Source organism: Hypomesus nipponensis, chromosome 10 (assembly GCF_054491055.1).
Source record: "Hypomesus nipponensis isolate SF chromosome 10, ASM5449105v1, whole genome shotgun sequence".
NCBI classification, from domain to species: Eukaryota; Metazoa; Chordata; class Actinopteri; order Osmeriformes; family Osmeridae; genus Hypomesus; species Hypomesus nipponensis.
Window position 1 is genome coordinate 5,807,401 of NC_140370.1, and position 21,268 is coordinate 5,828,668.

At 43.4% G+C, this 21,268-nt stretch overlaps 1 protein-coding gene across 1 annotated transcript; it reads right to left on the bottom strand.

The window, feature by feature from the left end:
- Positions 1-3,634: 3,634 nt before the first annotated feature.
- Positions 3,635-20,915, bottom strand: slc1a7a (solute carrier family 1 member 7a). Its single transcript, XM_084706826.1, has 11 exons — positions 20,775-20,915; positions 16,937-17,016; positions 10,684-10,899; positions 7,442-7,484; positions 6,878-7,112; positions 6,634-6,733; positions 6,180-6,413; positions 5,364-5,558; positions 4,463-4,597; positions 4,083-4,182; positions 3,635-3,892 (listed from the first exon to the last, which is right to left on the bottom strand). The coding sequence occupies exons 1-11, from the start codon at positions 20,913-20,915 to the stop codon at positions 3,635-3,637; spliced, it is 1,737 nt and encodes a 578-aa protein (XP_084562952.1).
- Between the last annotated feature and the right edge of the window lie 353 nt (positions 20,916-21,268).

The following is a 21,268-nucleotide window of genomic DNA, read 5'->3' on the forward strand; positions in this document are numbered from 1 at the left end:
GTACATTTGAACTTGTTTTCCTTGTTCATGAGCTCCTGTCTGTACAAAGTTCAACATTCCTTCCAAACGTTTGTTTGATTATGAGTTGAAGGTTGAGAGCAAGTATGGTTTCACAAGTTGAATGTTACCCTGCATTGCTATCTTTTGAAACATGAATCCAGTGTGTGTGTGTGTGTGTGTGTGTGTGTGTGTGTGTGTGTGTGTGTGTGTGTGTGTGTGTGTGTGTGTGTGTGTGTGTGTGTGTGTGTGTGTGTGTGTGTGTGTGTGTGTGTGTGTGTGTGTGTGTGTGTGTGTGGTGTGTGGTGTGTGGTGTGTGGTGTGTGGTGTGTGGTGTGTGGTGTGTGGTGTGTGCAAGTCAATTAAAGAAACCTGGAGAGAAATAGAAACCTGGAGAGAATACACAATTATTGAAAAGTGATGTATGTATGTATGTATGTATACTTCACTTTCCAATAATTGTGTATTCTCTCCAGGTTTCTATTTAATTGACTTGCATTATTTAGAGACATGCTTTGTGGTCTTAACTCAGCATTGTAGTGTTTTCATTATTCTGAGTCTGCATACAGTGAGGTCAAAGGTTATGTTTTTCATGAATTAATTGGTTTCAAGCTTTTGGGAGTGTCCTCTCACTCATGCCTACAAGCATACCCACAGGCAACAGGCAGTTTTTCTCTGTTAGAAGAACAGAAACAGCTGAGAGGTCAGTGGGCCAGGTAGAGAGACGGCTCAAGTGAACATAACTCAGTGTCTCTAGCTAAGAACTAGATGAATGAAGACCAAACGGGCCACCGCGTTCTGAACCCTCCCATGTTACCCCACTCCTCATCTCCCTCCACCTTCCGAGTGGTGAACGGGACTGCACCTGACTACATCAAGTCTCTACTCCAGCCTTACACCCCCACCCACCACCTACGGTCTTCTTCTGACAACCGCCTGGTGGTCCCACCGCTCAAGAGCACCCGGTCCCAACACAAGCTCTTCTCCTGTCTGGCCCCCCAATGGTGGAATCAACTCCCCACCTCCATCCTGGAGACTGACTGTCTCCCTTCTTCAAGAAAAGGCTCAAGACGCACTTGTTCCGGGAGTATAACGGCACAGGAATGCTTGGCTGGACCTGATGTTAGTTTCCTCCAGGATCACAATGACTCTTATTGAGAGACTTGTTGCTCTTGTAGGGTTGGTTGTAACGGATTTAAATTATTGTACTCCCTGTGAAATATTTTTTACTGATTGTTTTTCTACAGGTACACTTGCACTTTTTGAGTTTCATGTTCTTTAATTGTAACTTGTTCAACTGCACGCTCTTATGGTTCTTCCCTTTGGCACTTAGTTGGTTTTCCCAATGTACGCTTCATGTTTTGCCTGTTTGGTCATCCGGTGCCCTATTTTTTATTTTTTCATTTCTAATTAGATTTTTGTATTATTAATTTTTTCTTCCTTTTGAGCTAATCCAGACCAGATCAGACCTGCCCCTCTTGGCTTCAGCTTTCACTCCCACCCCAACCCCATTAGCTCTCCCACCTTATGCCACATCCAGCCTGTGCCCTTAATCGTACCCCTCCCTCTGCTCTCCTGCCGCATGCCATCCACATCCCGCCATCCCCTGCTGGTTGACTTCACCAACTGGTGGCATTTAGCGGCTGGGTTGGCTAACCATTTGGTTAGCTGTCAGTGGCTGTCTCATAGCTCCTTAACATCCGGGGATCGGGGATGGATCCACAATGAATGGGATCTGAGTTATCCTCACATGGCTCCTCATGACAGATGATCATCATACAGATAGTATGGATTAACCAAGCTATGTACTCTTGTACCTGGCTACGGTGTCGATAAACTCTGGCTAGGACATGCCAAGTGAAGGAGGACAATTTAAAACAAGCTACTTAAAGCTTTTCATAGTGAACGGTGGCTGATGTTGACTGGGTATCCACCTGGTTTGCTGTGAGACTTCTCACTCTGCACCCCTTTGCACCCGTCTGTGACGGTTGTCCAAAGTGAAATAACGTGGATTTGTTCAATGGCAACAAATCAAAGCTGGCAGCCATTCAAAATAACCTCCCTGAATGTCCTTCTTCCCTCTGTTTTCCTCTGCTTATCAGTCTGTCAGTGTCCACGTAGTCCTATTAGTTTGTGTGGTTGCCTTGGTATCATGGCTGTCATTACTGCCTCTTTGGATCCCCAGCAACATACAATTGATGAGATAATTGTTTTGACTTTTACCAACAGGCCTATTAAGAATTCCTTCCCTTCACAAAGGAAGTGGTTATTAAATTGTTTATTCGTCCTTTTAGACATTCACATTAAAATGTTTTCATTCATGACAAAAAGAGTGAGGACTGCTGAAAGCTTCTGTCATGGTCATGCCAACTCTAAAATATATTTTGAGGACATATGCTAGGACAGCATATACCATGTCCTTCTGGACAACAGTCCTATGCATGTCAGGCATAGGACTGCTCTGTTGAAGCCGTCTGGTTTGTACACCCGACGGTATCTCCTTGTCTGCTTCTCCTTTGGTCGTTAAGGCAAAGAGAAAACCAGGGCAATAAAATGGATACAACTTTAAACATAGCAAAGACAACCACAGATTTGTTTACTTATTTCAGCTCGTGTATAAACACCAGAGGTACGGTAGAGTAGCTACTTGTTAAAACTGGAATGGTAACAAGGAGGAGAAGACAAGCAGGGAAAATTGGAGAATAAAGTAAGCAAAACAGATTGGCATTTTGCTGATTCTGCTGGGGGCAAAATCTGACGATGTGATAAATGCTTCATGTCTTAAAACTTAAAAAATTTACCTACAGTATGGCTATTTATTTAACTCCTTGTTTGAAATTCAATCTTGTTGTTATGAACCTGTTCATTTATATATATATAATATTATATATATAATATTATATATATAAAGTGTTGACAACATTTCATGAATGAGACATGATGACCCTGACGGTAATCAGCCGAATGTAAAACCAACCACAAGCCTGCAACCATCCTGCATGGAAGGGGCTTTGAGGCCACTTCACCTTTAAGAATGAGATGATGTTGTTCCAAAAGAGAAGAACTGAATGGCAAAAAAAAATTATAAAAAGAATACAAATGAAAATACCCTGTCCCAAAATACCAATCAAATGTTAATATTAGACCAAAGCAACAACAAAAAAGAAGACAAGACCAAGAGCAAGCTCCTCCTGTGTGTCCAGAAGTTGACTGTTTCACAAACACCTGACGGCAGGAGACAGACTCACGTGGACGTGTTTGGCCCTTTAGTTTGATTGTTAAGCCACAGATGATAGGTCAAAGTACCAGCTCAGCTGTCCCATACGCAGCTCCAGTAATTGCCAACCTTTTCCACAACCCCTCACTTTTTACCCGTTTGTTATATCCAAAAAAGTCTACCAGCATGCTTTTTCTCCCACACTGCTGGTGCAAGTCAAATATATCAGGTAAATATATACACAAAACCTAAACAATCATATGTGGGTCGTAAAGCAGATTAAAGTCTGACCAACAGGTCCTCTGTAATCCCCAGTAGGTGGGTGTCACCTTGCAGGGTGAGAGAGGTAAGTCCAGCACTGACCCTTGCCTCCATGTCACTGTGGTGTTAACTAGGTGGGTGGCGGGCTGGGGTTGTGTTCTATACGTTTGTCTCCAGCCCATTCATGTCTATGGAGCAGTGTTCCTTATCCTTGTGCTCCCGTCTGTGGGGGGCGTGTTTCTTCTTCTCAGCTGGCCGGACCCCCTCCTCCAGCTGGATCAGACGGGCCACGTCAGGGGACAGGTGGTCCTGCTTGAGCCCTGGAGGAGGGGGCTGGAAGCAGCCGTTCTTCTGGTTCTGGTAGGTCATCATCTGCTGGATGCTGATCATGGGCTTGGTCTCGCAGATCAGAGGCACCTGGTCCACACAACAGCGTAAGAACCCATCTGTGTGTTAGTTACTTGTTACAAAGCATACACAGCCCATCTCTACCCAGAGTCAAGAAGCTCTTTGTTGACACCAACTCTCCTCCACTGTAAAAGTCCTTTTTTACTAGTGTAGATGACAATATAAAGCTTCAAATGTGAAATGATTGATCTCAACTCACCTGCTCCCCCTCTTTCACAAAGTCTTTTCTACAGATGTGAGCCATTATACCCGTGGCCAAGGCATCCCCCATCACGTTCACCATGGTGCGGAAACGATCCCTGGGACACAAAATGGAGGGTCTGTTTTGGGCTGCTTCCCAGCTACCTTAGAGTCACTCAGATGGGGCTGGGGCATCCATACATGTCCTGCCATCTTTTGTGCCACATGATACTTTGACCCTTTCTGCCCTTTTTTATTTTATTTTTATTTATTTAATCAATTCAATCAAATACTTTATACAAGCACTCTAGGTGCTTGTAAACATATGTGCTTTGCACCTGTAATGGTAAGGCATTAAAACACACCACTAAGATGAAAGTGTAACATGAGCGTACTTACAAAGCCCAATCCACAGCAATGATGAGCGTGATGTCATCAGTGGGCAAACCCACTGATGTTAGCACAATCACCATGGTGACCAGGCCTGCCTGTGGAATTCCTGCAGCACCAATGCTTGCAGCTGTGGCCGTGATGCTAGAAGAAAGATAAACGATTAACAATGGACCTTGACAATTTCTTGAGTTCAATTCACACCTGAATTGTCTTTGTTGAGGTGAATGAGGACCAAAACCACTCCAGATTTGAATCTACTCAAAATCTAGTGAATCTTGAATCTAGTGCTTCACAAAATGTTTGCGTGTATGTGAGAAAGAGAGAGCTAGCTACATATAATACTTATACATCCACCACTCACATAAACACACATAGGAACATTGGCCCTATGTGGGTGTCCTTTGTGGGGTCTGGGGAAGTTAAGAAGCTAGCATGCTCAGATCTGCTGGTATGGAGTTTCAGAGGACGAGTACACACAGGTCCACCTCCACTGTGATTGCGGACCACTACATCAAACAAAATGCAAAATGATGCAGAGGCGTGATGAGGGACTAAGTAATGCAGGTCATATGGGTCTTACCGCTTGGGGATTAGGGACTGGGCACAGTCGGTGACCATGAGGATAGGTCTGCTTAATGTTATTACAATTTACCATGTCATTAAATCAGGGGAGGGCAAGACCATTTTTAATGGACCTGGGTAGGAACTGTTTAGCAGGAAATGGGGGATGGGCCTGTTTGTCTCTTCTGAACCACTGCGCTGAGTTAGCTGCGCTCAGAGGGGGGTAGATTAAATGATGCTGTTTAGTCTGCTAGTGCATGTGACTGTACCTTAAATGACATGTCTCATTTCATTTTAGGTGCGTCAGTTTGGACTGGGGTTTAAAATGAACTGTGTACATGGGTACCTGATGGTGATGATCTGGCCAAAGTCCAGCTCATAGTTGTTGACCTGGGCAATAAAGATGGCCGCCACAGCTTCATAGAGAGCGGTGCCGTCCATGTTGATGGTGGCGCCCACGGGGAGCACAAAGCGGATGATGCGCCTGTCGATGTGGTTGTTCTCCAAGAGGCACTTAAAGGTGATAGGCAGCGTGGCGGAGCTGAGAGACGCAAAGAAATGAACAAGAATCTCCATGTGACAAGATTATCTCAGAGCTTCAGAATTGCAACTGCAATCTCACACCTTTGTGTTTCGAGGAAGAAATACTATACAATGATATCCAAATCAATAAACCAAGCAACTGTTCTTGAGAAATGGTGTCTGCATGCCCCATGACAGGTCCTCAGACAGATGAAGTTGAGACCTTCTCAAACGAGGGGTGGCCAATCACTCTGCCACATTCCTGTCATTTCAATTACAGGAAAACCAACATGACAAAAGCCTCATTCAGACAGGCATGAATGATTCCCATATAATTGGAGATTTCTTTTAGAGACATGCATTCTATTATTTTCGCCAAACCAGATGTCATCCTTTAGAGGTATTCACATAAAAAAGACCATCATCTACCCCAATATCAGCCCCATCAGTTCTGTTGGAGAAGAGATTGAGCCTCAAAAACAAATATAGACCTAGTTGGGGATAGGGCCTGGAAACAATCAGTGGGATCAGAAAATAAGGTAGGAGAGAACATGAAAAGGAAAGAGGTCTAAGGTGACCAGTGAGAGTGGGGGTGGGATGTGGGGGGGTGGTGGTGACCTGGGGGAGCTGTGGCCTTCACCTTGACGACGTGGCGAGGGAGATGAGCAGGGCCTGCAGGATGCCCCTGATGTAGACGATGGGGCTCTTCTTGGTGATGAAGAAGTACATGGCCGGCAGGATAAAGAGGCCATGCAGTATCAGGCCCATCACCACCGTGATGGCATAGAAGCCCAGCTTCTTACCCATGGCAGACGGGTCATCCATCTCCAGGATCTTCCCGGCCACCAAGAAGACAATGCCGAAGGGGAAATACCTGCCCGCGGGAGGACAGGAAGTCGTGTTTAGCTGACATCTCTCATTGTTAGTCAGAGGACAGCTTTTTAAAATGTTTTTTATTCCTTCCATTTTTTTTGTTTTGTTGAATGGGAGTCATTATCCCTTTCATCCGCCTCTTCACTGAGCTGACAGTGAAATAGATGATTATGTGTCGTCTGAAGGTTCGATGTGGGTAACTGTCACACCACACCTCTTACCAGATGACAATGGCCACAATCTTCAAGACGGCTTCATTCAAGCTCTGACAGAAGTTGACCAAGGCGCTGCCGTTGGGCCCCATTCTACCCAGCATGATGCCTGGAGAGATAGATCACAGACGATATCAGGGAAATTCACTTTGTACACACCACGCAATCACACTGCAATAGTTGAGTGAGTAGTGAGTGAGTGACTGATTCGGTCAGTGAGGGACTGTTTGAGTGTGTGTGTGGCTCCTCTCACCCATGGTGGCAGAAAAGATGACGATCCCCAGGACGTTCATGCCGTCGCTCGTGCCAGGGAGCGTACGCATCAGGATGTCCGGCGGCGGCGTCAGGTCCAGGGAGAAGTTCTGGATGTCGGTGCCGTTGTCGTCTTGGACACCGTAGATGAAGACCCTACGTGTGGTGCTCTCTGTGAGGTCCTGTCCCACCGTCGGCTTGGGAGATTTCATGATGGGAATACTCTGGGTCCGGTACTACAAGATAACAGGGAGGTACATCTCATGATATCGGATTGATGGAACCCACTGTGTTGCAGTCACTGTGACAGTAACAGTACAGTTCTACAGTTAGTATTTGTTCTTCTATGTTTAATGTATGCACCTTCCTGCCACAGTACATTTCTTGTCTGTGTGAACTTTCATGGCGAACCAATTCTGATTCTGATTCTACTGTAGTCAGTTGTAACAAGGTGATGGGTGAGTTATTTATATTGCACACACACACCACACACACACACACACACACAAAAGATTCTCCCTCAACCACCCTGTCCAACTATATATGATAATTCTCTTATATTTACCTGTTGAAAAGTAGCTTGAACCAGGTTGGCTGGGAACATGTTGCTGGAAAAGAAAATTGGGGAATTGTTATTATTCTTAACTGGATGAATGGTTTAAAAAATTAAGAGGGTAAAAAAGCAATAAGGTTTAAATGCATTCTAGAACTATATTTTTTATCATTGCAGCCCAGAATGTTGCAAAAGTGCAGCTAGGAAACTTTATCTATCCAACATGCTTACTTGAAACATTTATTCATAGTGTTTCACTGCTTCTTACAACACGTCCTTTTAGTAGTAGTGTCACAAAAAGTCTTTCTGATGTGGTAATACCTGTGAATTTGTCCCTTCCCTGCATGTTGTGTTTGAGATTCTGTTGTTCCACCTCTGGCAGGGGACTGCACCCACAAAAGGGTTTGATATTGCTCTCATGGCTGAGCTTGTTGTACTATACAGTCGTGGCCATGAGTTATGGCAATGAAAAATGGTGTGTTTTGCAAAGTTTGCTGGTTCAGTATTTGAGGATTTTTTGTTCACGTTTCTATAGAATATTGGAATCGCAATATGGCAGAAAAAAACGAATATATGCAAATAGTCAACTCTTTTACAGCAGTGAATCTGCTCACAAAATCCAATCAGAACGATAGAGTGATTTCACCTGGCTAGAACTAGTTCACACTTTCCTCTGTGCTGATGATATGACTTACTGAAATTATGTTAGCAGTCATTTTATGCCAAGGCCCAATAAGCTTTGCAAACACAAAATGTATGTTGCTCCCAATACTTTTGGCCAAGGCTGTACTCTGCACCACAGCAGTTAAGAATCTATTGTTCCACATTATTATTTCTGTTTACCGTGCCTGGTTGTGGAGATGTTGCTAGTAAATACAGACCATTCCTTGATTCTGACTACTGACATGCTCTAAAACTGTGCTTCAAGTGCACTTCTTATCCTTCATCTGCTGTACCATCTACATACACAATTTGTACGTGCTTTGGATGAAAGCACGTACAAACTTGGGACTTATTGCAAAAAGCATCTGGCATCACTGGATTTCCTCAATCATGATGCCTCAAGATCAACACAGTCTTCTGTAATTTGTTACTGATGAGGTAGACCAGCATGACTGATGGCATACAGTGTAATTACTATCATTTACAGGATAGCAACTAGAGTTGTATGATTGCAAGTCCAGTAGATGCATGGATGAACTAGGTCCTTTAATGGACAAGTAAAACATTGCAAGCCCCCCAATACATCGTTTTTCTTGTTCTTTGTGGCTCTGCTCTGCAGCATATGGTCCTCAGCTGCTAAGGCAAGATGAAGATGAAGGACAAGCCGTAATCTCCTCCTGTTTAACTCCCACAATTAAGAGAGAGGAAGGAAAGGACTTGCTGTCTCACCCGTTGGCACATGGCCACGCAAAGCTACATTCTTCCAACGACAGGTGGGGTTAGGAAAAAATTGTCTGTTCACCTGACAATTTCTGAAGACAAGAATGTAATCTTCTGTCTGTAATAGGGTCTCCCACGTCTGGGACACTAATTACACTAAATCCTGTGACTCACAGTTTTTCTTCACAAATTGAAAAGGGTGATGCTACAGGTGTGTGGATATGCTGTAAATATTCAGGTTTTATAGAATATCAATTTGAACAATGTGGCAGACAAACACGATAGGCTATCCTGTTCGCAGATCAATTGTATTTTTAAACATACAGTAGATAATCCATACAGACCATTAAAATGAGGACAGGAGTCAGTGATGACATAAGGATTTTCATAGAAGCCTCACACTGTATTCAGTCAGTAGTAGGTTCTACAGCTCTGTTCTCCAGCCCAGTCTTTAACAGTGGCTGTGAACAAAGCAGGCTAATTAACCGTTGTTGGAATTAGAACAGGACAGTGCCTTATATGCCCATAATTGACTATGAGTGCATTAAAAACACACATACATACTGAAGTCATTATACTCAAAACACGAGTACAGGCACACGAGTGCACATACACACTGGCTTGATAGATGATCCTAAAGGAGCTTTGCGAGATAAATCCTACGCACAGCTGTGCACTGGAAAACACACACAAACACACACACACACACACACACACACACACACACAGGCAGCACATACATGCTACAATCCGCAGGTCAGCCTTGTTGAAGCTGCTGTGTAAGTACTGGATGTGCATCAGGAGTTTCACATGTTCCCAGGTTTTAATCAGGGTACATTTGAGATATGAAGAAATCTAAATCACAATGCAGGATGGATTTTGGAATTAGTAACATCATATAACCTAACCTGGTTACGTCCCTGTTAGATACTGTTCAGGAACCATAAGGGTCATGGACATGGCCATACCCTGGTGTTTTCCCTGTATTGCCTGTCAGTCTCTGTGTGTCTGTGGTGTGCACATGTCGCTCTCTCTAAACTCTCCCTCCTGGTTCCTAGCTCCACTAACACATCAGCTCCTTGTCTGTAATAGATTTCCATATGTACAGATGTTTTTTCCCCCCTTGTGTAGTCTTTGACTGATTGTTAGTCTGTTCTGGTTATGTTCCTGTGTGAGTTGTCATTTCTTGTTCCTGTGTGAGCAGTGGTTCCAGGTGTGTTCCTGTCCTATGTGTTCCCTGTAGATTGGTTCCTGTTTGTATCTGAGGTTTTGTATCTTTTGTGTTAGTTAATACACCTTTTGAGCCTAGTGCATTTGGGTCCACTTGCTCTGCTCTCCTGACAGTGAGTCTGTGAATATGTGTCAACGAAGTGGGCCATTTCTCATGGGCATGGCCATGAAGCTGCAGAACCTTCAGATGACAGCTGCCAAGGCCAAGCTCTGAATCACCTCTTGTCCTTTATCCCACTCCTTTTCCTGTATGAACCATCTTTTCAAGCACTTAGAATTCCCTCTCTCTCTCTCTCTCTCTCTCTCTCTCTCTCTCTCTCTCTCTCTCTCTCTCTCTCTCTCTCTCTCTCTCTCTCTCTCTCTCTCTCTCTCTCTCTCTCTCTCTCTCTCTCTCTCTCTCTCTCTCTCACGCGCGGGCTCAAATACAACAGAGGGATAGGATTTACCCTTGGATCTAACAACTTTCTGTGACCAAACATGACAGGGCATGGTCAAAATGGCTGTGGTACTTGTGGACGCACACCACTGGGGAGAGTACGTTTTGGAGTTACAACATTGTAGAAACTATAATGATGGTGTGCAATGACAACAGTACAACAGTGCAGGCAGGACAGTCAGGGTGGGATGGATTAGGCTCCTACCGAATGAGATCCAACAGGGCATCAGCGGAGCTCATGATTGGCTTGCTGCTTTCATCGGATTCCTCCTTCTGGGCGGCGCCACCTGGGTGGATGATGGAGACCATGACAATGCCAACCACCACCGCCACAAATGTGGTCCATAGGTAGTAGGAGACGGTCATGATGCCCAGGCGACTGGAGCACTTGGCATCTAGGGCTGCCAGCCCTGACATCAAACTGAAGAAGAGAGAAACAGACAGAGAGAAACCAGAGTCAGGGAGAGAATATAGAGAGGAACCATGCAGCTTAGAAGGTCAGTGAAAGCACTAAGAGCATCAATATTTTGCTCCCTGAGTCAACCTTCCTCACAACGTACGAAAGCACTTTATTATGTAGTTAGGACATGCTATTCTTTGGTTGGCCAGCTGACCCTGATCTCAAGCACATATACCATTGAGAGAGATGCATTTTACATCAGAGTTTATTTAGGATTGTTCCCCCCCGTGGCTTTTTCAACACTATACAGTTAATGAGGACGAGATGCTGAAATCCAATCAATCGTGCTCATGAATCATTTCTCTCCAACAACCTCCACAGAGTAATTATTTTTCTGATTGATCTGGTATCACAGAAATGTATGTCTGGGAAAGCAAGCTGCACCATATTTGGTTAAGCATGTTAGGCTTCAACGTTGCACCTGCCTCTGTGCAGGACTAATAGACAGAAGACTGAGGTCTAGGGGTAATGCCCTGTTGGCCCTCCACTGACCCTGTCATCATGGGTTGCCGAGAAACATGTGACATGGTGAGCAAAGCCCTTCTTGAAGATCCATCAGCTTCTCGCATAACAGACAGGACTTCAGAGCAGCTGAACCGCTGTTTGTGGGCACAGAACAGATAGTAGGTTGGAGAGTTGTACAAACAGGGCTGCAGGAGCTTTCTCTCCCATTGGCTACTGGATAAGATGGCACAATAAGCATGCCTGGGATAAAACACATTTTTAAAACTCTCCTACCCTGGCAGACTAAAGTTTCTCACGGTAATCTTACTCTCAGAACCAACAAACGTTAGATCATGTATGGCCTGGTCGATGGTGGATGGTTAATATCGGTAACCTCAAGAAACCTGCCTCTAAACCAGAGAAGCCTCTTATGTAAGATGTTTCACCACAGATGTTTCTGAGCTGATGCGTGACTATCTTAAATTGTTTTATATTAGAGCGGACAAACAGACTAAGGAGACACCCTCACCCTCTTCACACTCAACAGTAATCCATAAACACAAACACATACACATACATGCACACACACTTGTGCATTGCCAAGGTCCTTACATGCACTCATTAAGATCAAATCTCCCCACAATATGAAACTATGCCAGACAACTTAATCTTGCACAAGTGAAATGTAGCCCGTAGATAACAAATGTCAACATTTACAATTAAAACCGTCCTTCACCAATCCCCTGTCCCATTTTTGTGGTTCAGTGTTCAGTGCATCAATGCAGGGGAGGATACTAGATATGTGTATCACCATCTCATCTATCATGACACTTGATAGACCAAAACTACCCAGAAACCCTATTTAATAATCTTACTTCTTGGCCAGGAAGTAGGATCAGTCACAGCCTTTTTCCTTCCGTCCCAGACTGCAATCTAAGATGTGGTGGCTGGCCAGGAGCCCTCCTACTGAGGTTACATTCTCACAGTGGCTGGGGAGGCTTTTGGAAGTCTTAAAGGCTCTGATCTCTGCAAACTCTTGGCAGCCCAACAGGAGTTGGCTGGTTGGCATTCACAGAGCCTTGTTTCCACGAAGGCCAGATGTACAGAAACCACAGGGGGAACACAGGTAGGGAGGGTAGGGGGGAAGGGGGAATGCCAAGGCAACTACGCCAGTGTCGTGAAGCACAGCACTAGCTAAAAGCTGAAAAAAAACGTTTTTACCTAAATGAGTGTTTCTTTGTTTTTTCACTGCTTATGTGTGGGTTGAATTAAATATCTAACACTAGCATGTTTTGAGGTTAACTACTAAAATGAAACTACTATGGGACTAAGATACTGTTAGGCATCATAATGGCATAAAGACACAGAAATCTAGGCTAATCTTCTAAAGCATCATATTTCCTTACTGTGGTTTCAGTTGTGTTGCTTTGGCTAAACAACTACCTGACAACAACAACAACAAAAACATTTGAGTGTGTCTCCCTATTTTTGACAAACCTCCACCATAAATGCATCATGCCAATCAATGTTTAAAAGCACAAAATATATCAGCCGAGAAAAAATTCAGTTGGTCAGGCCCCTATATGCAGGACGTATTAGCAGATGTGTCAAATCCACATGTTGGGAATTGAGGAGGTGTGGGGGGGGGGGGGGGGTGGGGGGTTCAAAGATAATCGTACATACCATCAACCAGAGGAATACAGCTGGCTCACGGAAACCCACACAACTCCAAGTAACAGACGTTCACTGTCATTCTTCCTGTGTACACGTACACAGGAAGAACAATATGTTACTGTAAGCAGGGCTATAAGGGATTGTTTTGACTAAATATTCAAAAGTTCATTTTAATTTCACTGTCAGGAGTGGTTATTGATCTTGGTTATCATTTTCTCTGGTTCAATTCGGGCTTCTTATTGCCTACCAAAAAATACTGCTCTGTTTGTTTGCATGTGTGACAGCAGTTGCACCCATGGCTGTGTGTTTGTGTATCTTCATATGGACACATCCGTGTAGGTGTGGGTGTGTGTGTGTGTGATTGGAGGGATTGGGTCGAGGTAGAGTAGAGTAGGGATTGCACACACGCCATGTGAAACAGAGGAGGTCACCATGTGGGTGACAGAAGGGCATGGGACAGCAGGAGTTTAGGGCTTACACTGCGGCACCTTTTCTGTACAAGAGCATCAGACTAATCCTACCTTGAGATTTGAGACTGTTTGTTTGGCACCAATGGACAGTTCTTGCTGTTAGGTGGTCACCAATTACACAGGTTACCATCTGTGTTGCGGTTTGGTGATACATGAAGCCCATTGTCAAACTGAACATGAGATTTAGGTCCCTGAGGGACATGTGAGGCAAAATAATATGTCACACTGTCCTTTGTACATAGTCCTGAGTGACTTAGCCTTAGATAGCTCAACAAGGCCGTCTGTTAACTCTGGAATCACAGGGTCAGGAAGGTTTCTCAAGACCAAGGCTATTCATAGAATCACTAGTGCCATGTCACAATAGGCTTCAAATGGGAACATTTGTGAGTGCTGAAGAGTTTAAGTGAGAGATGGGTGATGCACTGTGCTGGTCCAGGCTGCAAACACAGGGGTGAATGCTTGGCTGAATGACAATGCTACTCCTTTCTACTGCCTCAACTGTTTGTGTCTCCGGTTCATGACTGTTCCCTGCTTAGATGATCTGCAGGGCACTGTGCAGGCAACATGTCTGTCTACACGGATTAGGATAAACAATTCTCTCTAAAGTCATGCTTATCTGACTTCAGTTCATTGTTTGACCAGCTCAGTTTAAGTAATAATCAGTCAGGATTTTTCTCCAATATGAGGGCTTTACTCCTCGGAGGGTCAACAGACATATACTGTATTGACTGGAAAAGACTGCAGGCTTGGATTCAACAACAACAACAGCTAAATATGAACTCACCCACAATTGAATCATAATCGTGAATCAAAATGCAAAGCAACTCACTTCTCTTAAAGAGAATCCACAGTATAATAACCTACAAGGAACATCAATTAAAAGTGCAATTACATCCACCCACAAATGTCATAATTGTACATCCACCACCTGACCATTTCAAACTCAATAAGAAGGTTCAGTAAGCAAACAGTCAATTCCACAGGGGCCAGGCACGGAGGGTAAGCAATCATTCTGACTGTAATAAGTCAGCTTTTGATTGATCAAAACTATTCATCTAAAAGAGAGTGGACGTTCAGAGAAATTATTTATCCCGGCCACACGGATTACATTGGGATTGTAATCAGAGAACGATGGCACCATCGCGGTATCCAACACAGATCAAGGACGAGAGATAAGGCAAGAGTTTTTGGAATAATGAAAATATAATCCCTGCCACCACATGCTCTGTGTGAACTGTGAACTGAGCAGTGTGCCATTTCAAGTCCTCCCACATTAAACACTCCCAAATGTGCTGCACACAGACACTGTGCAGACACCGGATCATCTGGTCTCCATGGATGCTTGGACATGTTGAGGCCTATGAACACAACTGGTAGGCGTCCACCTGGTTCAGTGCAGCCCCAACTCTGGGACTGAGAAGATTAATGTCCACTCTCTTTACACCATTACAACTGGGACTGACCTTTGAACCCGTGGTCCCAACTGCAGGCCGTGTCTAAAATAAGCAAGTCCAATATCTTTGGGACTACACTGGGATTGTGATTAGGTACATTGTACTGCATGCCCCAAAGAAATCTGGTTGTTTCCGGTCACGGACCTTGTAATCCCATCGATTCAGAAAACCAGTGGTAACTAGAATGTGATCTGAGGAGGCTGCAGGGTTTGCTTGTGCATGACGTGTTCATGAGATAATCTGGTTTCTGCTTTGGCTGCTGGGCAGATGGTGCTGGAAGAAATGGGGACACACTACAGGCTTGTATGTCCACCAGATCAACTCTGGTCTACTGGCCGTTATCAGTAGGCACTCGGCCTTCCCTGCTTGCCTACCTGTGCATGGAGGACATTGAAATGTTATTTTGTGGCTTGAATGAGAGTGAGAGAGCGAAAAGGATAGACTGGGATTCCAAATCAGTGTTGACGTGGTTATGGATCGTCTCCACAGGAGTCTGAATAGTTTCCTAGAACTTTTGTTCTCTATCTCTCTCTCTTTCTTTGTCTTTCTCTCTCTTTTAGTCATTTTATTCCTTAACATCAAACTGCCAGGTTCAAGTACATTGTTTATCATCCAGCCTGCTTTTTTCTTGATCTGTTACATCAAGAAAGCCGGCAGGGTAGCAACAGTATCTGCCAATTCTCAAAGACACAGCGTGTATTCCCTCCTAATCATTTGTCTGGCCGACAGGTGCAGGTTTCCTGATTCAAATGGAAGTGGGGCAGATGAAGGCTGTTGAGCTTGGCTAGCCATGGCCTGCTGCCAGCATGCAGCATTCTAGATTAGTTGTAATTAACATTGCTAACCCTCACGTGCCCAGCGGCCTCTGTAGCAGAGGGCATTGCGTGCACTTGTGTGAACTTTACCTGTGCATGTGTTTAACTCGGGTACTGGAGCACAGACTGATCTGACCTTAAACCGGAGGTGAGGCGGGAGGGATGGAGGGACAGAAATAACACTAGAATCGAGGGTTAGAGAAAAAGGGAAATAAGGGAGGGACAGGGTTAAAGGGAGAGACAGGAGGCAGAGGGGATCAACTTCTCATCCAGTCTTTGCTGTTGCATGGATTGTAAGTAGCTTATTGCACAAAGCGTCCTGCGTGTAATCAGTGTTTGCATGATTTGTTATTTAGTTTTTTTTGCATTGGACAGAACCAGCCTTGGGTACACAACTAGAGGCAGTCAGAGCACTGGGGATTTGCCTCAAAAATAGTCAGCCAGGGAATGGGGCAGTATGTATGCTTGCAAAACTACAACAAGCCATAAAAAGAATACACATTTTCAGCCTAACAGATAAAAAAAAAGGTTCCCCAAAATAACACTCATCTGGTCATTGGTGCCAGTGTCAACACTGAGCTATGCCAAAGTATCAAAGTATAATATATCAGCCAACCAAAGACATGCATGAATGCATGCATTGTAGCAGTACGAACCTAATCACCAAAAACATTGGAAAGCTTTTGATGTTTCTGACAGAAGGAGGATAGTTGAGGCAAAGCTGATTTGGAGACAACCTTTCTGCAAGGTCCTTGCAAAATATGCGTGGTAGAAAAAAGTTCAGTCATACAGTCGAACTTGGTATACATGTCATGTATGTCTCCTGAACTATAAGTTTACATTTATAGAGGGTTTATACATAGCATGGATATGAAGTGTGGATCATTCCACAGATCTCATAACTGCATGGTGTGAGAGAATAACTCCATAGATTTGACAACAGTCTGCGAAACATAACACTGTGCAACCAGTAAGGGAGAGAAAAAGGATTTAAAGGTTGCATGTAGGGCTTCAACAACAAAGACGAGGACCACATTATTTTCCAGGAACTGCAGCTCAACATCTGGAGTAAAAACTCTTACAGTATTTCATCTAAAGGTTGACCTTTGGGGGTGGCAAAAAATGAATAATTCACCCGTACCTGGAAACGACCAGTGGCAGAATCAGCATTTTCAACATCCTCATAAGAAGCTCTCCTGGAAACTGGAAGTATTTTACCTCCTACATGGACACAGGGGACAGTAAAATAAAACCAGTGAATTAGTGCTTTGGGTATGCATGTGTATATGTGTGTTAAAGACAGAGAGAGACAGAGACATAGCAAAGAGGACAGTAGTCCTGTTATTTCAGCAGATAACTGTACTAAAAAGCAACTGTGCAAGAACAGAACAAGTGTTTATCTTTCACAGGGATGCTACATGACATATACGATATCTCTTTGTGACTGTTCTTCTGCCCCCTGTCCATTTATCAGCTGTCCCTGTGACCTGACATCTTCTGGGACCTTCATAGAGCCCCGTGTGACTGTCCAGCTGGTCACATCAACACCGGTGATGAATGTGCATGTAATGACGTTGTGTATTGATGGTACCAGACTTTCAAAAAACAAGCAATAAATCATCTTTGCAGAGGCAGTTCGGAGTCATCACCAACAATGTTTAGTTTGTGTCAACCCCATCCCTCCGGATTGTGTCCATTGGGAGGAGCTGTGTGCTTTTCTCAGTTGTGCACATTTAACAAGTTAAGACCTTTCAATGACGCAACTTGCAAAGTACAAATGCAAGAGAAAAGTAACACATCTAAGGGTGTTGTTTTAGGATTGAGTGTATCAATTGTGGTGTAGATTGTTGATATAATCTGCAAGCACCAGATGTAGACTATCTTTTAATTGGACACACAACAGATCAGGAAGAAAAAGTTGAAGGTATTGTAGCTGCTCTTCCTCCTGAGGTTGACTGAAACAGGCTGAGAAATGAAATATGTGTTTGCTATGCAGTTTTAATTCCCATATCTAGTTTTTCTCATTGGAAAAGTAATTGGACCCTAGGCTTATAACACAGCTGATATCCACAGACTGATTAGCAGTACTGGGGGCCCTCTGACAATTGATTGAACTGAATAGAGGTTACTGAAAGATTACTTTCTGAATCCCTCATCAACTAATTGCCTAACCAATTTGCAGGGTAAGGTTGGTGATGCATTGTGGGATGTGTAGGATGGGACATTAGATTCTGGGGAAGAAGGAGACAGTAGCTGAACGTGAGTTACGAGGGGGAGGGGAAGCAAAGGAAAGCTGAGGGAGACAGAGGGAATATGACAGTATGAAGAAGTGAAGGAAGGAATAGTCAACCAAAAATAGAGTAGAACCATAGCTAGCAATCATGGTAACAATGATTGGTGAGGACATGGTGATGATGGAGTGTGTGATTTAAATGAGAGAAATAATGTCACAAAGCAACAGGAATCTGACCCTAGCACCTGCCAGCAGAGCAATTGTGGCACCTCACTGCTCCAATTATGTCTGTTTGGGACAAATATCAATTAAATTGACTAACTCCAGTAGGCCTACTGTAAGGCTAAATTAGTTTTCTACAGTTTTCTACGACATTCAAATGCGGATGTCTTGACTACAGTGTATTGCATGTTCTGGCAGCCATAAAGTCTGTGTAAACAAGTCTCCAGTTTCATCATTACTTCTGGAACAGGAGTATCATCTGAGCTTCTGCAAGCTTAAACAATGGTTCACGCTGAGGCAGGAATGAACGACTCCACTATGTATTTATGGAGTCGTCTGGGAAAAATCATCGCCCGCCATTTTGCCATTGAAATCTTTTCCATCTTCCTATCTGTTTATTTCTTTGTTTGTCTCACGTCAACATCAAAGAAAATGACACTCACTGATTGCAGAAGGAGCTCTTCAAAGCTAACAAAAGAACGTGTTCTCAGAATATATCTAAGATTAGAAGAAAAATCATGCTTTTGTTCTTTATTTGTCCTCTCAGTTGGCAGTGTCACAAGTAGAGATGAGCTCCTATTGAAACTCCTGGCCCTCTGTCGCCTGGTTCCTGTCTTTTCATCTCTACTGGGTCTTGTATGGATGTATTGCACTCCTGTGTTTGTTATTAAGTACATTTGAAAAACACAATAGGCTTATAATGTCAATGTACTTCATGGAATCCATGCATATTATTATTTTGAATTACAGTTTTTCTCAATTGCGTTGGTCCTTTTTGGAAACAGTCTTAACATTCTGTAAACTATAAGTGCAATCGTCACAACTATTTAATGGGACATCACAACTCTATTGCATGTCTGCAAAAGGTAGTATCTCAACCAAAACATTTTATTCATGTTTCAAAACCTAGTTCTTGCATCAGTGAATTGGCCGATGCCACCAAAATGAAAAGTTATTTTGTCATTGTGTGAGCCATACTGGTCAAAATGTTAAGATGTTTTTTCACCATGGAGGTCAACCATGGAAACGTTTGTTGTAAACAAATTTCAATTTTGTTCTACTTTTTTAATTCACACTGTCTAATTATTGTACAATTCAATTAAGTCAGGTTTGTCTAGCTGAATGCTATTGTGTATCACAGTGAGCTTTTTAGATACCAATTTCAACTGTTGCTACAAGTTGCTGGAAAACTTTGATACTGTATAATACTGATGTACACAGAAAAAAATATGTATTTTGTATGTATACAGTACATTTGTTTTTGTAGAAATGTGTTAGATGCTTTCACATTTGCATGCACATTTTTACACGTCTTACATGTAAAAGCACATTGAGTGAACAGAAAATTGTCACAAAATGACATCCATGAAAAAAAGGAGGAAGAAATGGGTTACATCATTGGTCAGATTGTCATTCCTATTTCATTACTTTGTCACCTGGCAGGTAATTTGACAATTTGGCAGAAATCATCAACATTCCATGTTCATTTTTGGGGAATATACATATATGTCTGACAGATTTGATCATTGAATCACTGTAATCATTTTGCATGTGAGGGCTCACACAATGAAAGAATGTTCAGAAGTTGTGAAGTTTTTGACTGTCACTAAGAATCAACTCATCAGTTTTGATCAGCATCCATGCGCATGTAGTTATTTTGCCCAATTGTAGACAATTGTACTTACTCTTTTGCACACGTGCCAAAACAAATGCAAATTGCTTAAATTAATAACAAATTCTAATCTGGTGTGAACAATAAACTATTTGTTCAGAGTTTTGAAAACAAATAATTCCCATTCGAGAATTGAATCAAAGCGATTGATAAAAACTGTAATCCATCTACACTTACAAGCCTTTGAAGCTCAATATGAGGTTACATAATTTCCCAATATATAGAAAAGATTTAAATGTACATTTAGGCTGCCTCACTAACATGCACAAACACACACACATATTGTCAAAAAAGGGAAAATCATTTCATTTATCATTCAATTACTCTCAACCAAGGAAGCCTGTCAATATGACTGATCCCTAATCTCAAGCGACAGTTGCTTCACAAATATTTTATGCAGCTTTGTCTGAGTCTGATGTGACGTGCTTGGCATTTGGAACAGACAAATCAATAAACTACTGCATTCTGCCTTGTTTCATCAATTTCTCCAACTGACATATTGTGTCTAGTTCCTGGTGAAGACCAAGAACCTGAGGTCCACCTGTAACACAACCTGTGCTCTACAGGGTGAGATCGTTCAACCACAGAGGGTGTGAACATGATGCAATCGTGCTGGAAGGATAATTCTAGCTAGTTTGATGCACAGTGAAGGCTTGTTTGCTATCTTGTAAAAAAAAAAGGGACCAGGAGAAGACAATGAGAAGAAGAGAAAATTGATCAATTAGGATGCCACTATAATTTCCAGGGGAGGGACAGGTGGGTCTGGGTTTGGGTTTGGGTCTGGGTCTGGGTCTGGAAAGAGGGGAGGGCTGTATAAGGTTTGGGAGGAGGGGAGACAGGTGAGGGACTGACCTGCTCAGAGAGCTGCTTTCCCCTGAGGAAAAAGCCCAGCAGACAGCCGATAACCACGGCCAACACGGACAGGATGAGGAGTCCGTTCTGCTTGCACACATTCTTCACCCGCCCCCAAACTTCGTCCAGTGCCACGGCCATCCTGGTCAGAACCTCACAGACACCCCCTCAGTCCAGCCGGGCAGCCGTGCTCACTCGCCCATAGAGAGCCACAGACTCAGACAATGGACGGATGACTGGACAGGAAGTGAGGGAGATATAGAAGCCAGGTGGAAGATCAAAAGAAAGGCCAAAGGATGGGGGGAAGAAGGAATAGAAGACCCAAGACGAATGCAAATGAGGGGAAAGTGAAGAATGGAATAAAAAATCTAAAGAGGGAAAAAAAGGAGTGAAACTGAAATCGGTTTGCAGACGAAGACACAAAAAAAGCCCAAGTAGTTGGCTGTTTGTCCTCCTTGAATATATATATTTTTTGTGCTCTGCCGACTTGTTCG

What these genes read in the sequence shown, in the direction of transcription:
- slc1a7a (XM_084706826.1), bottom strand. Translation starts at nt 20,915, where the DNA reads ATGGCCGTGGCACTGGACGAAGTTTGGGGGCGGGTGAAGAATGTGTGC. An exon ending in CATCTTTTCTGCCACCATGG is followed by an intron (nt 6,734 to 6,877) that starts GTGAGAGGAGCC and finishes CTATCTCTCCAG; the next exon opens with GCATCATGCTGGGTAGAATG. An exon ending in ATTGTGGCCATTGTCATCTG is followed by an intron (nt 6,414 to 6,633) that starts GTAAGAGGTGTG and finishes TCCCGCGGGCAG; the next exon opens with GTATTTCCCCTTCGGCATTG.